We start from the raw sequence: 19324 nt of genomic DNA, 5'->3' as shown, positions 1-19324 counted from the left end.
GCTTCAAATACAAGCTTTCACGGGAGCATCCCATTTTTTTCATCCCATCAGGGATGTGGTTTTCCTACACAGGCAGCTCTTGCTGCGAATGGCACAGCCCTCTGCGCAGCAGGACTGCAAGCTCACCAGCCGGGAAGTGCTGCATGAAAAGAGGTAGCTCTGCAGGCGTCTCCATTGTTGATAAAAGGGGAAAAACTGACAACAGCAGGCAGCTTGCTCCCCTCTCAAAACTAGCAATGCAGAGGTGCAGGAAGAAGACATTTAACTTAGAATAATCTGATTTTATTGGTGCAAACATTAGAACGCTACGTGATCAGAAATATTCACAAGTACTCAGAAGAAGTAGTCTGAGATGAAGGGGTGCACACAGCCAGTGGCCTCTGCTGCCCTACTCACTCCTCTTGCGACGTTCCAATTCTGGAGTTTAGTCTTCGTGGATGTTGAAAAGCTTCGCTACTTCGTTGAGATCATCATGCTCCTCCCCATCTTTGATGATCTGAAGGAAGAATGTGTTAAAACCCGACACACATACTATAAAAATCCAGCGCTGCAAGACTGGACATGGTCACCAGCCAATGTGATGTATGTCTTAGATCCTCTCTGAAGCTCTGCTGATGACAACTCACCAACTTAGGCAGTCCACAACATGACAACAATACTTACTACAGCCACAACTTACAAGGAAGTCTTAAATGCAGCATTATCTCCCTACAGGAACGGCTGGAGTTAAAACCAACCTCGCTGTCCCTATAGGATTTATTTCTGATGTCTGAGTTTCCCTTTACAGCGGGGGGGAACAAGTATCTTCAGAACTGATTCATCTCAACTCCAAGAAGATGAGCCAGTCTCTCTGCACTGTCTTAAAGGAGCTAGTATAAGTTTGCAAGTTTGAGCGACTTATCTTTTAGACAATGAGACTAAGGCCAAGGATCCTTGTACATACTTGGCTCTCTGATTTAGAGGAAGGGCGGCTAAGAGAAGGAAGAATGTCTCTTTCACAGGGATGGGAAAAGTAACAAGTTTAAACTGCATCATGAAAGCTTCAGGTTAAATAACCAACCAAAACTTCCAACAATAAGAACGGTTCATTTTGGGACAGATCACCTGGGATTGTGTGGAATCACACTCAAACTGCCAAAATTCTCCAAAGATGTTAAAAAAATGACCTAAGTATAGATGATCTTACCTTGGAGTATGAAGACAGAATAAGCACCTACTCAAGGCTGCTTCTAACCCTGACCTTTTGTGGCTGTGCATCTAGGATAATATATGTTTAAGACTGTTACTTTAGACAAAGTAGCACAAAAATAGGACATTTCACTCTGATGCTCAGTCAAGTGTGATTCTTGCTTGTACTTACTACAGACCCAAAATTCCAGCCATGCAAAGGCAAGTCTTGAAGTATAAACTTAATTCAAGTTGTTTCTGTAAGAATTTTGAACAAACATGCAGAAAAGCACAAGGACATCTCCCATAATTTACCTAAGACAGGGCTAGCATGGGTATTGCACAGCTCTGCTCCACACAGAGCATGTGCATTTATTTATCCTCACTTAAAATTGGTAGATTGAATTTTCCACAAGAAAATCCTCAATCTAAGCAAGCCTCACTGTTCAGCATACTAGTCCTGTACTGACCTTTCGAGCAATAGGCATCCTGTTGAAGATGTTCCATAATACAATTCCTACCACAACTTTATCCCTGAGGTAGAAAATTACACCTTTGCCATAATCTTCTCCTTGCTTTGGAACTTGAGGTGTTGGTGAAAAGCTTGGAGAAACGTGAACTTCTGAGGCTTCTGCTTCTGTTTCACTCTCTGATCGAATACCTGTCCCTAACGCAAAGATACAAGATATCAAATGTCCCATGCAAAAAAAGCAGGAGCTGTTTGCCCGTGATGGTGAAAGCAGACTAAAGAGCGGGGTTCCATAACAGACTGAGGTGTTTACCTTTGAGATGCATGCAGCAAAAGTTAAGTTTTAGTAACACTAGAATGAAGTAATCCTAACATGAAGCACAACACTGACAACTCCCATCACCAAACACAAAAGAAGAGTCTACTTCTTCCAGGCAGTATATACAGAATCAATATGCTTAGATCTACACAATCAGCAAAAACTGATTGTTTTATTGCTGTGGAGGAAATTAAGTTTCACTAAGGAAAAAAAGTTTGGTAACTGAGTTACACTAGGTCTTCTTGGAGGAACGTTATTTTTTAATCACATTTTAATATCAAAACCAGCCTTTAAAGCTTGGTCTAGAAAAGAAGCAGATTGGTGTCTCCTAGTGCTCTGCAATGAGATCAGACCAACTCTGCAGCGACTACAAAGAGTTGAGAGACACAAAAACCTTCATGCACCCAGTCAGCTCCCAAGCAGGACTATAGCCTACCTGATTGCTCCGTTGCACTTTTCGGTGTGTCTTTTGCTGTCGCTTTAGCAAAGACTCCTACTGTTGGCAAACTACTGTCAACAAGGCCAATGGCTTCATACCCTACATTAGGACCCAGATCACTCCTAGGAATAAAGTGGGGAAAAAATAATTTGTAGCATTACTGAGACAAATACAAGGCAATTCCATCCATCCCCAAACCCTTAATGAGTATTGTCCAAGAGAGTGATTATGGTATGCAGGCTGACTGACATAATTAGACTCTTCTGCATACGTTATGGTGGAACAAGGAGTCAAAGCACAGCAAGTCTAAGGCCATCAGTTTCAGAAGAAAGCAAGACAATGAACAAAAAGTTAAAATACTTAAGGCCTGCTCCCTTGAAGGAAGCTGGCTGGCTTCCAAGAACTGCAGGTATCTTGAGTCTTTCGAAACTCACACATCTGACCTCAGCATTCAAACATGAGTTTGCAGTTGTTAGGTACTTGAAAAAATCTTCTATATTCCTTGCTTAGTACGACTTGGAGACAGAGTTGGGGCAGAAGCAAGTGTTCCTCCAGGTCCTGGTAAGACCATTTGACCAAACTTCCGGCACTGCTGAGTTATAAGCACTAGACTTTGCAGCACAGAAAATTATTTAGTGTATGTTTCAAAGAGCATTTAAAGAAGATCAAAGAGAACACATCACTGTAACACCTCCTTGAACTGAGTACCTGCTGACTTTGAACTGGGGTGCTTATAGAAGTCAAAGCAGCTGTGGTTTGGGGCCCAGTAAGCATAACAGGTCAAAAATATTCCCATCTATGCCAAGGAAATTGATACATCATGCTGTCCTGGTTTCAGCTGGGTTAATTTTCTTCTTAGTAGCTGGTGCAGTGCTGTTTTAGATTTGGCATGAGAACAATGTTGATAACACACAGGTTGTTTTAGTTGTTGCTACATAACATTTATACTAAGTCAAGGACTTTTCGGTTTCCCAGGCCTTGCCAGTAAGAGGGCTGCAGGGGCACAAGAAACTGGGAGGGGACACAGCCAGGACAGCTGGCCTGAACAAACCAAAGAGGTATTCCATACCATGGGATGTCATGCTTGGCATATAAACTGGGGGTGGGGGGGTGGCTGGAGCTGGCCAATCAATGCTTGGGGACTAGCTGGGTGGGCATTGCTCAGCAGAGGGTGAGCAACTGTAGTGGTTATCACTTGGTTTCTCCCTTCCCTTTGGACTTCATTCCTCTACCCTTCTCCCTTCTTTTTATTACAATTGCTATTATTATTTTAAAATTTATTTTATTTCAACTGTTAAATTGTTCCTATCTCAACCCTCAAGTTTTACATTCCTTCCCAATTTTCCTTCCTATCCTGGGGAGCAGAGTGGGGGGCAACACGGACTGGGGGAAGAGTGAGCGAGCAACTGCGTAGTACTTAGTAACCGGCTGGAGTTAAAACCACAATACACACAAAACAATTTGGAAATCTCTGTATGTACATCACTACATGTACAGCACTACCTTCCCAGCCAGAATCCTTCATCACAGACTCAGGTTACTGAAGGGAATACGTCAGCTAAGCAGACAAGGCACCCAGCAGTGAGCAAGTCAGAGCTCAGGAGGGATCCCAAACATCCTGAAGAAAATGTAAGATGAGTTCCTGCCATTTGCCAGCTTTTTAGCACAGGAGAAGGAAGTCTCACTCAGTGAGGGCTGGCAAACCCCTGGCGTTAACACTTTTCAACAAAACACAAGACTGCAACTCACAGCCCCCTAGCCATCTGCATCTGCATCATGGTAAAGTATATCCTGAAGAAAAACACACAATTGAAACAGATGGTTCTGTGTCCTTATTTAAAAGTGAAGAAACTCTTCTGGGTCCCAAATCTATGCAGTACAGACCAAGTGTTCAGGTAAGTGATGGCAAGTCATAAATAACTATTTTTGAGGGGTTTTCTCCAAGAAAAGTAAAACTCTTTCCTCCATATTTAAAGTCTGCTAACTTTAAATTCCTGATCTTGAGCTAACAGGCTTTGGGATTATTTTTTTCACTGGGTTTTTTTGTTTGTTTTATTTAAAAAAGAACTTTGAAAAGATACAGCAAAACTGCCCGTTTTCTTGATACCTCTCTCTAGAAAACAACAGACTTTCACATACACTCCTGGATGCAGTGACGCATTGCTACTAAAGCCTCAGTTCAGCTAATCAGCAAAGACACAACACAACTGAAACCAACAGATTTTCTGTTAAGATCATCTGAAGTTCCTCAGCACAAGCTGCTGCTGAGTTCAACCTGTAAGCTGGCCTGCTATGAGGAAAGGGGCTGCTCTTTATCACTACTTGCTTTGCCGAATGGCACTCATTCAAGGAGAAACTGGGATCTGCAGGAAGGAAAAACATTTCAGAAGTCAAGGCAGAGCAGTAGATGCTCAAATGCCTTCCCACGCCCCGAGCTTCTGGGAGCAAGTATTTGCTAAAGTAGCTTCACTACACTCAGGAAACAGAAACCTTTACAAGGTGTATCTTTTCATAGCTCCTGCAATGTGACCAAATAAGAAATACCAAAAGAAGAAATCAATGTTACCAGAACATGGACTGATGCCAGTAGGGCTTCGCAGCGCCTGTCATGTTTTCTCCAGCTAGTCTTCCACTCACAACAGCATGATCATGGTGCTCTACACGTCTCCTACCTAGTTTGATATCATAGAAGCAGGCAGCATCCCCGGCCTTAAAAAGAATCATTCAGTGCGGACTAAACATTAAAATCAAAAGCTCAAAATTAATGTACAAACAAAACAGGCATTGGGAAGAGAACAAAGTGGAGCTATGAACTGAGTTTTCCTTACAAACCCCAAATGCCATCACTAACATCCCATTCCCCAGGCTACACAAGTCCCAGTTTCTCAGCATTTTTCACCAATTTTTTTAAAAATAAGACAGTATCAGGTATATTTTTCTGGAGGGATCAAAGTCTCAACTCCCACCAAAGGGACTCTTACACAATAGTAATCCGTGCTATCTTTAGGTTACCCCAACTCCTCTTACACAGCATAAATATTCAAAAACTTGCACAGTCGTTACCACAGCAACAATGTGTGCTGTGGTGCATGAACAGACTCCAGAGCTGCCAGCAGGATCTGCACTGCAATTAGTCTCATTATGTGCTACTTTTCACCCCATTCACCTAATCAAGGTATATCAGCCCCCATAACTCTGTGTATTCTGATTGCATCAGCATAACCAGCAGACAGGAAACTCCTCTGCACATACTCACCACCCAGATATTGGAGCGTGCCTGCAGCTCCGCGTTCACCCTGAACCCTCCAAAGTCAGAGTCCACCTCCAGCCCAGCTGACTTTGCTAATTCCACATTAGGCTCCAGCCCTACTGCAGCCACAATATGATCAGTCTCCACCTGTTTGGGATTTCATAATTATTATCTTAATTCTCTCAAAGCCCCTGCAAACGTTACCCTTTCCCTGCTTTTACATTTACCTTTCGGCCATCTTTCAGTTTAATCATCAGCCGATTGCCACAGACAGAGACAGACTTGACCACAGCATTAGGCATGACATTGACACCCTCTGGAAACAAACACAGGAAACATAGCTCCTGCTCAGGGGCAGAGATTTCAGCTGAAGCAGGCATCTTTGGTGCAGATGCAGACAAGGCAGGGGCCAGCAAAAGAAAGTAACTCAGACCCGTGGGTTATCAGGCCCTGCTGTCTGCACCCCCTCTATCCCCACTCCACTTACTTATGCACATAAATATATTCTGCATTTAATATAGCAAATGGAAAAAGGTATCTCAGATCTTACCAACTTTATCAGCTAAACACTACAGCAGGTGGCCTCACAAAGGTGTATGCATAAGGCATGGGGCTATACAGCCCTTCTTGCAAAGTGACTCTAGGCTGACCGCATTAGGCTGTAAGAAGTAAAATTATTTGACACTAGAACAACTCAGAAGAGAACAGGCAGTTATCGTAAGACAATTCTGGTTCCAAATTAGAGGGCACTAAAAGTAACTTGCAAGTATGGTAGCAGGGATCATTCTGTGCAGGAACAGCCAGAGGGAAAACCTCACTGGCATCAGCATGCATATTTGGTTGGCTTTCCCAGAGCTGCTAAGAAGCCACAGATTCACAGCAGCTCTGTGCTACCGAAGCTGTCTGAACTTCAACTTGTTCCATTCTGCACCTGGGCCACCTCACAAGGGACCCAGTCTTCCCGAGGCTCCACTGACAAAACAAGCAGAGCGCTGTATGTCACAAGGAAGAGCTATGCAACAGCCACTGGCCTAAACACCACAGCTCTGCTACTCACAGAGGAAGAGCGTCGAAGTGCAGCTTTACCTTTTCTGACTTTCTCTGTGGTCCAGTTGCTCAGATATTCAGGCAAGACTTTGCCCATATTGCCGCTCTCTGGAAACAGCTGAATCACCTCCAGGCCTCTGGTTTGTGCTGAAAGGAAAGCAAGAGCAGGCTTCTTACAACTCATGGAGAAAGAGCAGCAGCACAGACTTCAGGACATATGCAAATGCTTTCACTTTACACGAGGAGCTTGACAGAAGTTTCCAAAACTGGGAGTTTGGTCTCCCAGATTTTCTACAGGTGTCACAGTGACTGACCACTGTTTTGCATACATCTACAGAGCCAACTTTAAGTAAAATGCTTAGTATGTTGAAGAAAACTTCCCTTACTAGAAAAATTACCGTAGAGACACTACTCAAAAAGCTGCACGCACTTGATAGTAAAGAATCCAGTTCTTCCCAACCCCTTTGAAATAAGTTTTAGGGTGGCTTTTAGCACTGAGAGAGTAAACGTAACTTTTTACGGAGTGCAATGGCTTTGCAACATGCACTAGCCTGCAAAGCTTCCAGGGAGCCCAACTTACAAATCCCTTTGTAGTCAGGGGCTGCTTGAGAGCTAATGAGAGAAAAAATGGCAAACCACATCATGCCATATAGCCAACCAAACACATGTGCACTAAGGTTATTTCAGGCAAACCACAAGTCTGTGCAAAATCTCAGCAGCTGGGGAATCAAAAAGAAGCTTATGACGTCAGGCTGCTTACATTCAACGTCTATCACTTCCGTCAAGGTGACAGCTGAAGACAAGCTGCCTGCAGAAGCACACTTACCTCTTCTTCCCAGAGCACAGGCCAGTTCACTGCCAAGAAAACCACCACCAATAATTGTGACAGACTTGACTTCTCTTGAAATCTTCTCCAGACATTTGAAGTCCTCAATCTGAAAGATTTATTTCCATTTCAAATATCCTCAAACAGGAAGAGCAGCAGAAGATATTTTCCTCCAATTTCTCCCTTTGAACTAAGAGCAACTCTCTCCCCAGCTTAGAAAAGGAAACATGTTTCTCCTTCCTCCTGTTTGTCTATTGCACAGAAAAAACCCTCTGGCTTCCTAACATTTGTGCAAGCTCTTCCCTGTCCAGGCAATCTGACTTCCCTGCATTTTCCCCTAAGTTTCAAGGGCAATTACAAAGAAATTTCTAGATGCAAATATACTATAGCACATACAGTACTATAAGGATGCCACAGCTCTTGTCAGCCATCTTTCCCTTTCCACAGCTAAGCAGATCTTGACCCTAGGGGAAATCCAGCAGAGCAGAAAGTTCCCATACAGCTTCTTACTCCTGATTCATTCCCTGAACTAGACTAAGGAGACTGTTGCATGCCTGTTTACAATCCCTCGTTTTCAAGAAAAGTGGAATTTGTCAACAAAAAGCAACTCTATAGTGAAAACCAGAAGACCGCTGACCAACTTCCATGTCTTATTCATTCTGTGCAAAGGCACAGGACGAAGGTCAAGAAATGCCATGTAGGAGGCACAGATATCAGTTTATTTGTTCATCAGAAAACAATCTCAGCTAATTCAAGAGCTGACATGAACACTCAAGTTCATTCTCAGCCAAAATTTCAGAGCACGAGAGCAGTTTGTCTTGTCTCAAGCCCAAGGCCAACCTCTTGCCCACGTGCTGCAAAACTGTGGCGCACACATAATCAAGATGGGTGTCAGGCTGGAGTACTAAGCTAGCTTCCTGTGTCTACTCAAGGTCCTGAAGGCACACACTGCTTACAGGCCAAACTGACTTGCAGAGCTTACATTGCTTGTGTTTTTACAAGGCCTGGAAGGCACAACAAAGTCATACAGAAGGGAAACTAAAAAACCACATTACAGCTCTCAGGCCTGAGGCAAACATGAGTGGTCTAGTAGACTCTACCCTGTTTACCCATTTGGGGAAAAGGAATAAACAGCAAATGGATTCCTGGTTATCAGCTGAGAGAAGCAGCTGCCAAGCTGTCCTAGACCCAAAGCAGTAGAGTTAAAAAGCTGAAAGTAGTGGTACTGGCTCCGATTATTTCAGCCTCACCCCAGGTCCAGCAGCACCTCAAGATTACCTTTCGGAACAACGTCAGCCTTTGTTGTACATCTTTTCCTGCTCTTTCAATGGCAGACAGGTTCCTTGGGGTACCACCTGAGGACAGCAGGGAGGGAGGGAGGGAAGGAGAAGGGGGGAGAGAGAGACTAATGATACCACAGCCACATCACTGGCTATCCAGACAATGCAAAGCTATCTTTAATCTTGACTGTGCTTTCCAAACTGTTACAATATTCCCTATTCCCTGTTGCTGTCTGGGTTTTTAACATGAAAGCAGTAGATGATCCAACAGTCACCCAGGGGAAAAAGATCTAGTGCTGTACACCTTGCTCCACTGACTGGAGACAGCCATTTCCACTTTAAGCATAGAAGTGAACAGAAGTGCTAAGGTTAGATGCTGGAGCAGTGCTCTGTCCAAGCAAGAGCTGGTGGTTCTGCTCACTAACGCTACAGGCAGGATTCAGAGGCTGGCCTGTACAGAAGTTCCTTTATTTATTCCTAGGAATAAAAAGTCACCTTTTCCTCTTTCCCTACTGATTTTCACAGGGCAAAACTTTGAATGTCCTGGACAAGCTGGCTGATGTGAAGCAGATGCAAAACCCAGCGGCATGGCTGTCCATATGACTGTCCTTCATCTGACTGCTCTACCAAGCATCTGACACATACTGCAGAAACTGCCTTGTTTCTGGCCTGGCACAAGACAAAGAACAAAGAGAAAAAACCCAACAACTTACCAGTGGCAATTAGACATTTGTCATAGGATATCTGGGTACCATCACTGAGTTTCACTATGTTGCCTCTAACATCCATATGCACAACCTGCAAAATTAAAGCAGGAGAGCTCAACTTTCCATGCACTGTAGGCCTTTTGAGTTAAACTGCATGAACTATTGATTAGAGAAGCAAACTTGGAAGTAACATTCTCACACCTTTAAATTTAGGGGGGTGGGAGGGGGTAAGGGAGAAGATTGGAAGTAGGAATTGAGACAAGTTCTTTGGTAGCCATCACAGACTCAGATCCTGCAAAGATCAACCTGATCTAAGAAATGGACTCCGATACCTGGTGTAGCTCAGTAGTACAAGGAGTCACACAAATATTATTTTAGCAACATATAAGTAACTAAGGAAGCATATATATTAGAAACTTCACCATTAACTTTTCCACCTTCCTGCTGCTTCTGCACAATGCTCTTGCTCACAGCATAACCCACTACTCGGACCACCCTATTCTCCTTACCTAACCCTCTGATATATAGCCTCGTTCCCATTTTGTCACACCCTGCCTCTAAGCTCTACATATTCTTCTCCCATGCCCACACTCTAGATATATCCTTCCCCCTTCCTCATCTTCCCTCAGCTCATTACTATTCCTCATAGCTTCTTCCGTTCTCAAATGTCACTCATGCTATCCTTAAGATCCCTGCTTCATCATATATACTTGTCCCAGCCTTGTACACATTCTCCTCCTCAGCCAACCCTCCACACCACCATCGACAGTTGTTTAGTTTCAGCTTACAGGACAGGCTCTGCTTGGGAAGAACTGTATGATGCTAGAACAGCTGATGCTGTACCCACCTTCTTGCCACAGAGAACTGCTACTCCACCATTTTCTACAAAAGGCAGATCACGAACAGGCACATAGAATGACGGCGGCTGGAAATATATACTGAAAAAATCTCCATTATCAAATGGGTTCTACTTTCTTTGTGATACCAGCTATCACCAATGATACAAAGACAACTCTGTGCATCCATAACAAGCTCCAGAATTCTTACTTAACTATTTTTAAGAATTAGGGTCTTCATACTACTGAAGTTCAAGGGTGATGGTCAGTAAGGCTTTATCACACAAGTCACAAGACTCAACTGTGATCCAGGGCCCCTGGGGCTCTGCTCTAAACCGTGAAGCTATACCCTCACCTTAACTATTAACATATTTCACAGGATTGCTGCCTGTGGTGGTGTATGTCTAAGGGAATCACAGCAAGATTCAAGAGGTGTTGAGTACCGAGCTAACTCATGTGCGAAGCAGCGTTCATCTTGACAACTGCCAGCACAGCCACACCTTTCAGTCTGCTCTTTAGTGCTCGGCTGACTTGTCTGTAACCTCTTGGCATCTCTGGGAAGCCACACTCCACGAGTCCGCAGCTTACATCATAGAGTCCCATGGACTCCACAAGGTAGTCAGTTAGTTACTCCAGTGCAAAATAACACACAAGCTCTGCATGCAGCAGGCAGTGCTCTGTCTCTTCTTTGATCAGCATAGCAACAACGTACACAAGACACATGCACATCCCAGAGCCCTCTTCATATCAGACAAACACAGAAACCTACTCAGTTTTTTGTCCACGCAGCACTCTGGGGATCCTTCAAAGCTCTGCAGCAGGTCTCTCACAAGAACAGTTTGATCATTGTCAACTTTTCATTAAACACTCTCCATTCTTGCTACCCCTAAGTGACACATACCTCCTCTCCTTGCCATTCCACTGTTTGAAGCGCAGAGTCTCTGTCACATTTGGATCATCTGAAAACCAGAGTTCTTTGGAAAGAGGTGGACGCATATAGGGCAGGGCAGGATCTTCAGACACAATCAGCACCTTTAATTGGCCATTAAACACATCAGCTGTACCAATGCCAGGCAAATGGCAAAACACATGACAGAGGCTCTGAAGCAAGCACAGCATTCAGTCATCCACACAAGCCTGCTCTGGAACAGGGCAGCTCTTACCCGGGCACCAGGGTCACGAGCCCGAATGGATCTGGCAGCAGCAAAAGCAGCAGTTCCTCCACCGATCAGCAGGAAAGGAACATGAGATGGGACCTCAGGACGAGCTCCCGGAGCTGCAGGTGACAGATTGGACAGCTTACTGCGGATACAGCAGGGAAGACAGCCCAGCCCCAAAGAACAGAGTATGTCACCAGATGCCTTTCACATACAGACTTCCTTTGGAAAACTGCCCTTCAATAAACTTCTCCTCCCTTTCCTTTCCACCCCAATGCATTCCCCCCAGGAACCATGCTGCTGCTTCACTCAAAGCTGGCTCCCTGCATAAATCCAGCTGTCAGATTTCACCAAATTATTTTTCCTAAGCTAGATCTGCAGAGCCAAGCTCAATGGCAATTGCAGAGTTTTGGAACAGGCCAGGAGCACAGCTTTAATCATGTGGCTTTAGCTCCTCTATTACAGATCTACTTTTCTCGTTTAAGATGTTAAGAGTAAGAATGATCTATGTTAACAAATTTGAAATACCACTAAGCACACAGGCTATTAGCAGGTTTCAAGTTGTACTCTGAACAGGTGCTACTTGTCCAGTAGACCCTCAAATAGCTTAATTGCATAAATTGATCTACATTCGCACAGCTGGGTGAAGTGACTGCAAAGTCAAAGACCCCCAAAGTTTGATTCCAGCATTCAATACACAATTTCAGAAGACCGATGCAAGGCCAGGACATCCACTGCACAGCAGATTAAGGACAGCAAAAACATGCTCAGCCTCTTCTCTGGCCAAACAACGCACTGGAGATCCAACATTCAGTTTTTACAGTGACAGTTTGCTGAGCTAGCAAGAGGGACATAGCCAAAAAATTACTGAAAACACCAGAAAAAGATATATGAGCTGGGTGTCATTCAAGTCAGAACATGATTTTCAAAATTATTTGGAAAATACAAACTGGAAAGTGTTTGATCTAGCTGTGTGGACACAAATCTAGCTTAAGGACACAAATCAACTCGTGAGCAAGACCAAAACTCTGCACTGGCCATTCAGTGAACAGTTTATAAGAAAGCAAAGTTCCCTAAAATGCCAAGGCATATTTTTCTGTAATTGTATTCTGAAAGGAGACCAACTGTTGACTTCCTACCAGAATGCATTTTTTCCTACATGCAGGTCCTGTTACTAAACAACATGCAGTTAAACCGCATGCAGGAATAGAACAGTTAAATATTACCATCAAGACTCACCTGCTGTGCCTTGAGAAGCAGCATCTGTATCTGAAAGAGAAGACACTCAATTCAGCAAAGCACAGGCTATCAAGGATATTGCAGTTTGGAAGATGCAATTCAGGGCTGACTCAAGGAGACCACAGGATTAACAGGCTGCTCTCCACTATAAAGGGACAGTTTCTCCAGAAATACAGACTTACCAAGGCCTCTGCTTCAGCATCTAGGCTTACTCTCTGCCCTCCAGTCTCAACCTGATAAACATTTTTTATCCTCTTCCTCAAACCAAAGCAACCAGTTGTCTGTTCTGTCTGCAGGATATTCTTTTTGTTGATTTCCTAAGTAAAGTGACATAACAGACCTATCTTCTATGACCTAAAACCACTGTTACTACAAAATATATCATCCTTTGGCTCAGTAATTCAGACACTGCAGTTGAAGATCTCATAAATTAAGCGATCTTCAATGAGCAACTTGTGGTCCACATACACTCTGCAAAGCATCATCAAAAGCCTCACTAATTGTCCCGATTCCTTCCTCTACATGTGGCCCAAGCACAGTATTTCTCACATGCCCAGCCCACTATGCATGGGACAGGGACACAGCACAGCACAAAGGATTTTGTGCTGGCAGATCATATTATCCCTTTAGAACACAGTGTCTTTACCAGACTGCATAAGGGTAAAAGGCCAAAAGCAGCACAAACTCTTTAAACTCTTTCCTCTTTTTATCACAGAAGGCATAAACAGCAGAAAGGAGCCGCAGGAGATGACCTACGTTATCCTCACGCTGATCTGTAAAATAGAGCCTTGTTCTGGGTCATGGAAAGCTAGCACCGTCTTCTATGCTGGGAACACACTGGAATTCACAAACAACAGAATGCACCAAGAAGTGACAATGCTGTGAATGCACATCTTATGTTAAACTGTGTTTTCAGAAGGGCCCTGTTCCATTTGTTTTAGAGGTCTCAAGTTAGCAGCTTTTGAAGAACAGACCCAAACCTACAATTAGCAGGCTAGTACCCACCAGAAGGAGATGATTCGTTTTCTTGAGATCGCTTAGTTACTGTTGTGACACGGCTGGTGAATCGCTCTTTGTTTTCTCTCAACGTCTTGTATACCTGGAGACAGAGAAATATTTACCCTGTATATCTTACAGCATCAAGCCACCACTCTGCTCCTACCCCCTGACAGGCTTTTGTCTATCCTGCTTGCTCAGAAAATCCATCTGCTTTCAATTAAAGCATACAGACCCAAATAGATCTCACTGGGAAAAGTGTCCATAAAGGGGTGTGTGTGTGTGTATATATATGTATCTACAAGATGAATGCACTCAGAAAACTATCTGCTCTTCATATGATGTCATGAATCTCAAGTTGTCTGGTTGCTTTCCATAAGCAAGCAAGTAACCTTTCTGCAGATGTTTTTGGGCTGCACACCTGTTTCAAGAGGAACCAGATACTACAAAGGAAACGCAGACAAACAAACCCCAAGCCTATTTGCAAGCTAGGCCATGCAACATGGCACAATGCAAGGCTGCAGAAAAGGAAGGCAAATTCGAGGCAAAAAGCAACTACAGCTTCAAAAGCCTAGAGCAGCTGGACAGAACAAGCAAACAACCTTAATGGATTTCCTCAGGCCAGATGTTACCAGCATGATGTTAGTGCTTTTCAAACACAGGAGCATGGCTGTTCTAGCAACTGCCTTCAGCTGGAAGAGATTCCCGAGCCTGAACACTGACCTTCTGTTTATTTGTCTGTTAAACTCAGGATATAGTACGAGTATAGCCTGCATGTTCTGGGGACAGAATTTAGTGAAACAGACAAGGAGGGAACATCCTTTAAGACATCATGTTAACTTCCAAGTTATGTAGAGAAGTAATGTAGAGAAGCAAAAGACAATGAGACTGCTGGAAGCAGGTCGAAGTATAGTATTTGCCCCCACAGCTGATTAATTAGAGGGAAGCAAACAATTTTTAAAGTCAAAACTAGTCTTGCTACTAATCCATATCGCATGTACAAGACATTTAACTTTCATTTTATAAAAGAGAGGAAGTCCATCAAGACAGTCTGAAACACAACCATCTATCCAATGGCTGTATTTTGAATTGTGAAAGAATATTAAAACTGGAACATTTCCAGCAAGAAATAAAAGTCTCCTGCAGCCAATGCCAAACCACGTACTGTTAGCTAACTGAGTGTTATGACATCCAAACTATGTTCGACCAGAAGTTATTTCCTTTGGGGAACTGAAATCTCTTTTACTTCCTAGATATTATGCATTTTATCAATTCCCACAATTAGGTGCTTTATAACAGCAAACAGTCTAAACCAAGAACTGATTAATTTAATGCCAGACATGAAAAAAGCACAGGCAGACAAAAGCATATCCAGGGAACTGAAACAATTGTCAAAAATACCAGAAAACAAGAACTTATTAGCATTAAAAAGAATTAAAATGATTTTAAAGCCTTTTGCTTAAACATATAAAAGTCACGGTTAACAAAACTACCTCTGCTTTTGCAAGCAGAACCATGAAGATTTATTTTAAGTGAGTCTGAAGGGCTGCATACAGCAAATTATACCTGATCCCTTAGAAAAAAGTGACTACTACATACATGCAAAAAACAAGTCACGTCTTCAGAATAGATTTTTCCAAAGGGACAATGCCAAATTCTTTCTAATCAGAAACACAGCTGTGTACTTTGCCAGCTAATGGAGCAATATTTCAGTGCTGTTCTCTGAAGAAATCAAAGCTAGACATGTTTTCTTTTCTTTCCTCTAGCATATTTACATTTAGTTGATTTCCTTTTTTCGCATACCAACACTGCTGATATCAGAATAGATGCATTAATTAGTGCCTTTCAGATGGTTACAAATTGAGGATGGCCAATTGCTTTTAGCTTTAATGTGGAAAAGCTAATTCTAAGGCAATTTTTCCCACTAATAACAACACTGTTTGAGAATATCAAATCGGTAAACGTAAATTATTTGACAGTATCCCTTGAAATTAAGTATCTGAGGCCAGGAAGCACAAAGTTTAGTTAAAGTACATAGCTAAAGTACATAGACATACAGAAAAGTACCCTCCGTCCACCCTCTCACCCATTAGAACACATTTAAGCATCTTACATAAGCTCCTGTCCCAGTGACTGTTCCTCCTACAATTAAGTACAACAACAGGTTGCTGCCAGCTTTGCCAGGAACACCTGAGGACGTCAGTGATCTAGAAGGGCATCTTAGATGATGACATTGCAAAACTGTAGTTGAAGACAGGCAATGAAAGAGAAGAGAAGGAAAGAGCTGAATATTAAGGACTTTTGATTAAACAGATCCTCGGAAAAGCAGAATGTGCTTTGTAATTTCAGTTACCTTGTTTGTAAAAAAAAAAAAAAGTACAGTACAGCAGGGCACAGTAAAGCGTATTTAAAGGGACTAGCAGAAGACTTTTCCTCTATGCACTATTTTGAATTTATCTCCCAGGAGCCTTCTGCATGTGAAGAGTTTCATTAGCAGAAAATAAGGACTCAGAACTTTCAATGAATATGACCCTCAGAGAAAGAATTTGAAACAAGTATTTGTATGATGTAAACTTAGGACCCATTCACTCCTAGGTAATGCTGCTACCCTTCAGCTGTCTGGGAACGTGATTTACTCTCTAAGTTGGGCTGAAAAGCTTTATCCTTTTCAATCTTTCAAGTAGGGCATAAAGGTACGCTGGCAAACTTTGGGTTGATTTGGCATACTTACACAAGCTAAATGCTAATGTTTTGAATTGAGATTTAGCAAACAATGGTTTACTTTGGTATCAAAAGCATGTACCATCCAAGTCTCCCTCAAGTATATGCTACTATCACACACAAGGCAACAGACAGCTGTGGTTGATCATAATATGTGAAAAAAAAAAAGGGGAGTGTGACTTCACAGTAAAGAAACCTAAAAGGTAACTGAAATTACAGTTAAAAAAATTATTGAATGAAGTTAATTTCCAGCCAGCTCAGTTAGCTCCCCTTGAAGGTTTCTGAAGGAAGAAATAGTTACAGAGGTAAAAAGCTACGTGAAGTCAGCCAAAATACTGCGAATGCCTGATAGGAGAGATGTATCGCAGCTTTTTTCCATGAACTACCTTTCTACTTACATAGGCACCCGCTCCCAATGTTGATAAGCCCACAATAAGGACAAAAACAGAACTATCGCCTTTGCCCCCAGGCACACCAGAGCTAGCCACTTGTCTGCTCATCTGCAGTTTTATGGGAACATTCCAGCGCTGCAACAAGTTGCCTAAAGAATACAATTCATTAGAGAAAAACACAAAATACAAAGTTATGTTTTGAAATTTAGAGACCAAGTAATTTCTGCACCCATGTAAACAAGCTATTTGTTTGAAAAGCCCAGGACCACATCAGAGTGACTAGTGAATTATTCTCTGCCACAACAAACTGCTCCAGGCAGTTGTGGATACCAAAGCCATCTGTAAGATCAAAGACTAACTGAACACGTTAATAGCAGGAACGTCTGTGAGGAAGCTAGAAAGACTATCTCCAGCTGAAGAAGCCTTCAAGCCGCACAGCACTGGGAGATTCATCAGAGATGCGCACGTACTGCATGTCTGCTGTTCTTATGCCTTTCTTCAGGCCGCTTCTCTCAGAGGCAGGGACTGGTCTAATGATGCACTTTGCTCCACCATGTGTGAGCAGAGGCTAGTGTAACCTTGTCAGGACGAGCAGTAGGTATGGTTATACAAGGAAAAAAAATCCCTTTGCTGACATTATTCCACTGAGGTAAACTACCAGCAGAAAGAGGCTTCTGCTGACAAAAAGGGCATTCCAAATGAAAAGGAGTAGCAATGCTTGCCAATCCAGATGATGGCATCCACCAGCAGGCAAGCAAGACAAAGAGTGCATGTAGCTGAACAGCTACATAATATTTTATTTTACTATAGTTTAATCACAGACTCTTGCCTGTCCCAATTAGATCGCTAAATAGTGATGTCTTTGAGCGCTGTGTTTATACCCCAGCCAGCCAGCTGAAGCTTGCAGAAGTGGTTGGGCCTTTCTGCAGAACTTATTCCCACCACGCAGGAAACACCTTCCACCCTCCTCCGAGCCTCAGCCGACACGCCGGCTGCTACACCCCTTTGATCTCTTTGCCTAAACGCACATATTTGTGATATAAACCAGCAGCAAAGTCACCAGCATCCAAATAGACATGGATACGCCAAATAGCCCCATCTAACTTACGGTTTCCAAAACACAGAAGTTTCCCTTCCCACTCCCGGGAGCGGAGCACCTGCACCTCCCTGCACCCGTTACCCACAAGCCTCGCCCGGGGCGGCGGAGCCGAGCTGCCAGTGCACCGAGGGCAGCGCAGCGCCCCGCCGCCAAAAACCTTCCTGTGAAATTCCCGCCCAGCGCCGCTAGAATCGCGGTCCGGGTGCCCTTTCCCCGGCTGACGGGAGCCGAGGGCCGCCGAGCAAGCTGCAGCTTTGGGAAATCGCGGCTCCCGACCGCACCCGCCCCCCCGGGCAGCGACCCAGCGGGATGGGGGCTCTAGGCCGTGCCGCCGCCAAGCCCGGGCACACAGGCCCAGCCCCACGGGGAGGGACGCCCCGACCCGCCTGTGAGAGGAAGCCAGCGGCAGGGAACCCGCCCGCCCCCCCGCGCAGAGCCCCGGGCCCGCCGCCCCAAGCGAGCCCCCGCCCCAGACCCGGGCCTGCCGTACCAGCGCGCCTCCGTACCAGAAGCGGCCAGCCCCGACTCACCAGCGGCAGCGCGGCCCCGCGGCGCAGGACTGAGAGGGCGCAGGGCACACACCAGGCCTCCCGCGGCGGCGGCCGCCATGCGGCAGCGGAACATGTCGCCGGTCGCCTCACGCCGCACTCGCTCCCGCCGGCCCGACCCCACCGCCCGCACTGCGCGTGCGCAGCCGCCCGCTCCCCATTGGCCGCGGGCGCCGCGCCTCCGCCGGCCCTTCCGGGCGGCCGCTCTGCCCCGCCGTCTCTGTGGTGGCGCCGCAATGTTGCGGCCGCCCCGCCGCCTCCCGCGCCCGCTTCGCCGCGCCACCGCCACCGTCGCCGGGTCCGGCCACCGTCTCCTGCTCTCCACGCCCATCTTCTACGCTAACGGGCCGCCGCACATCGGGCATCTCTACTCCGCTCTCTTGGCCGACGCGCTGCACCGCTACCGCGGCCTCCGCAGAGCCGGCCCGGGCCGCCTCTCCACGGGTGAGTATGGGCCCGCCATACACAGCCTCCGGCCCAGCCCGGCCCTGGGGCTGAGCCGCCTCCCCCGGGGCTGTCCCCGGGGCCATGAGGCTGTCGCCGTTCCCTGTGTCGCCAGGTCGTCCCAAGGCCCGTGTCCCCGCGGGGGCGGGGGGGCAGGCCCCGCGCCCCCCGCCACGGCCCCCGCGGCACCCAGGCCTCTCTGCCGTTTCAGGGACCGATGAACACGGGTTGAAGATCCAACAGGCCGCGACCGCGGCAGGAACGTCGCCCTCGGAGCTCTGTGAGCGGGCCTCGGGCCTCTTCCGCCAGGCCTTGACCCAGGCCGCCGTCTCCTTCACCGACTTCACCCGCACGAGCGAGCCCCACCACCAGCAGGCTGTGCGCCATT

General features: G+C 45.3%; 1 protein-coding gene across 2 annotated transcripts; it reads right to left on the bottom strand.

The window, feature by feature from the left end:
• Positions 1–266: 266 nt before the first annotated feature.
• Positions 267–18936, bottom strand: AIFM1 (apoptosis inducing factor mitochondria associated 1). Of its 2 annotated transcripts, none has more exons than XM_080365294.1 (17): positions 18475–18936; positions 16852–16994; positions 13742–13835; positions 12737–12766; positions 11504–11616; positions 11242–11372; positions 10352–10442; positions 9511–9595; positions 8796–8872; positions 7518–7626; positions 6731–6838; positions 5872–5960; positions 5651–5791; positions 4961–5103; positions 2392–2516; positions 1638–1834; positions 267–496 (listed from the first exon to the last, which is right to left on the bottom strand). In XM_080365294.1, exons 1-17 carry the CDS (start codon positions 18821–18823, stop codon positions 425–427), a joined length of 2097 nt encoding a protein of 698 aa, XP_080221420.1. In that variant the 5' UTR covers positions 18824–18936; the 3' UTR covers positions 267–424. The 2 variants fall into 2 exon arrangements, with proteins under 2 accessions (XP_080221420.1, XP_080221421.1); XM_080365295.1 differs by lacking the exon at positions 16852–16994 and adding an exon at positions 15846–15973.
• Between the last annotated feature and the right edge of the window lie 388 nt (positions 18937–19324).

Source organism: Falco punctatus, assembly GCF_963210335.1.
Source record: "Falco punctatus genome assembly, chromosome: 15".
Classification (NCBI taxonomy): domain Eukaryota; kingdom Metazoa; phylum Chordata; class Aves; order Falconiformes; family Falconidae; genus Falco; species Falco punctatus.
The sequence above is the reverse complement of the archived record's forward strand: the minus strand, read 5'-3'. Positions and strand labels throughout refer to the sequence as shown.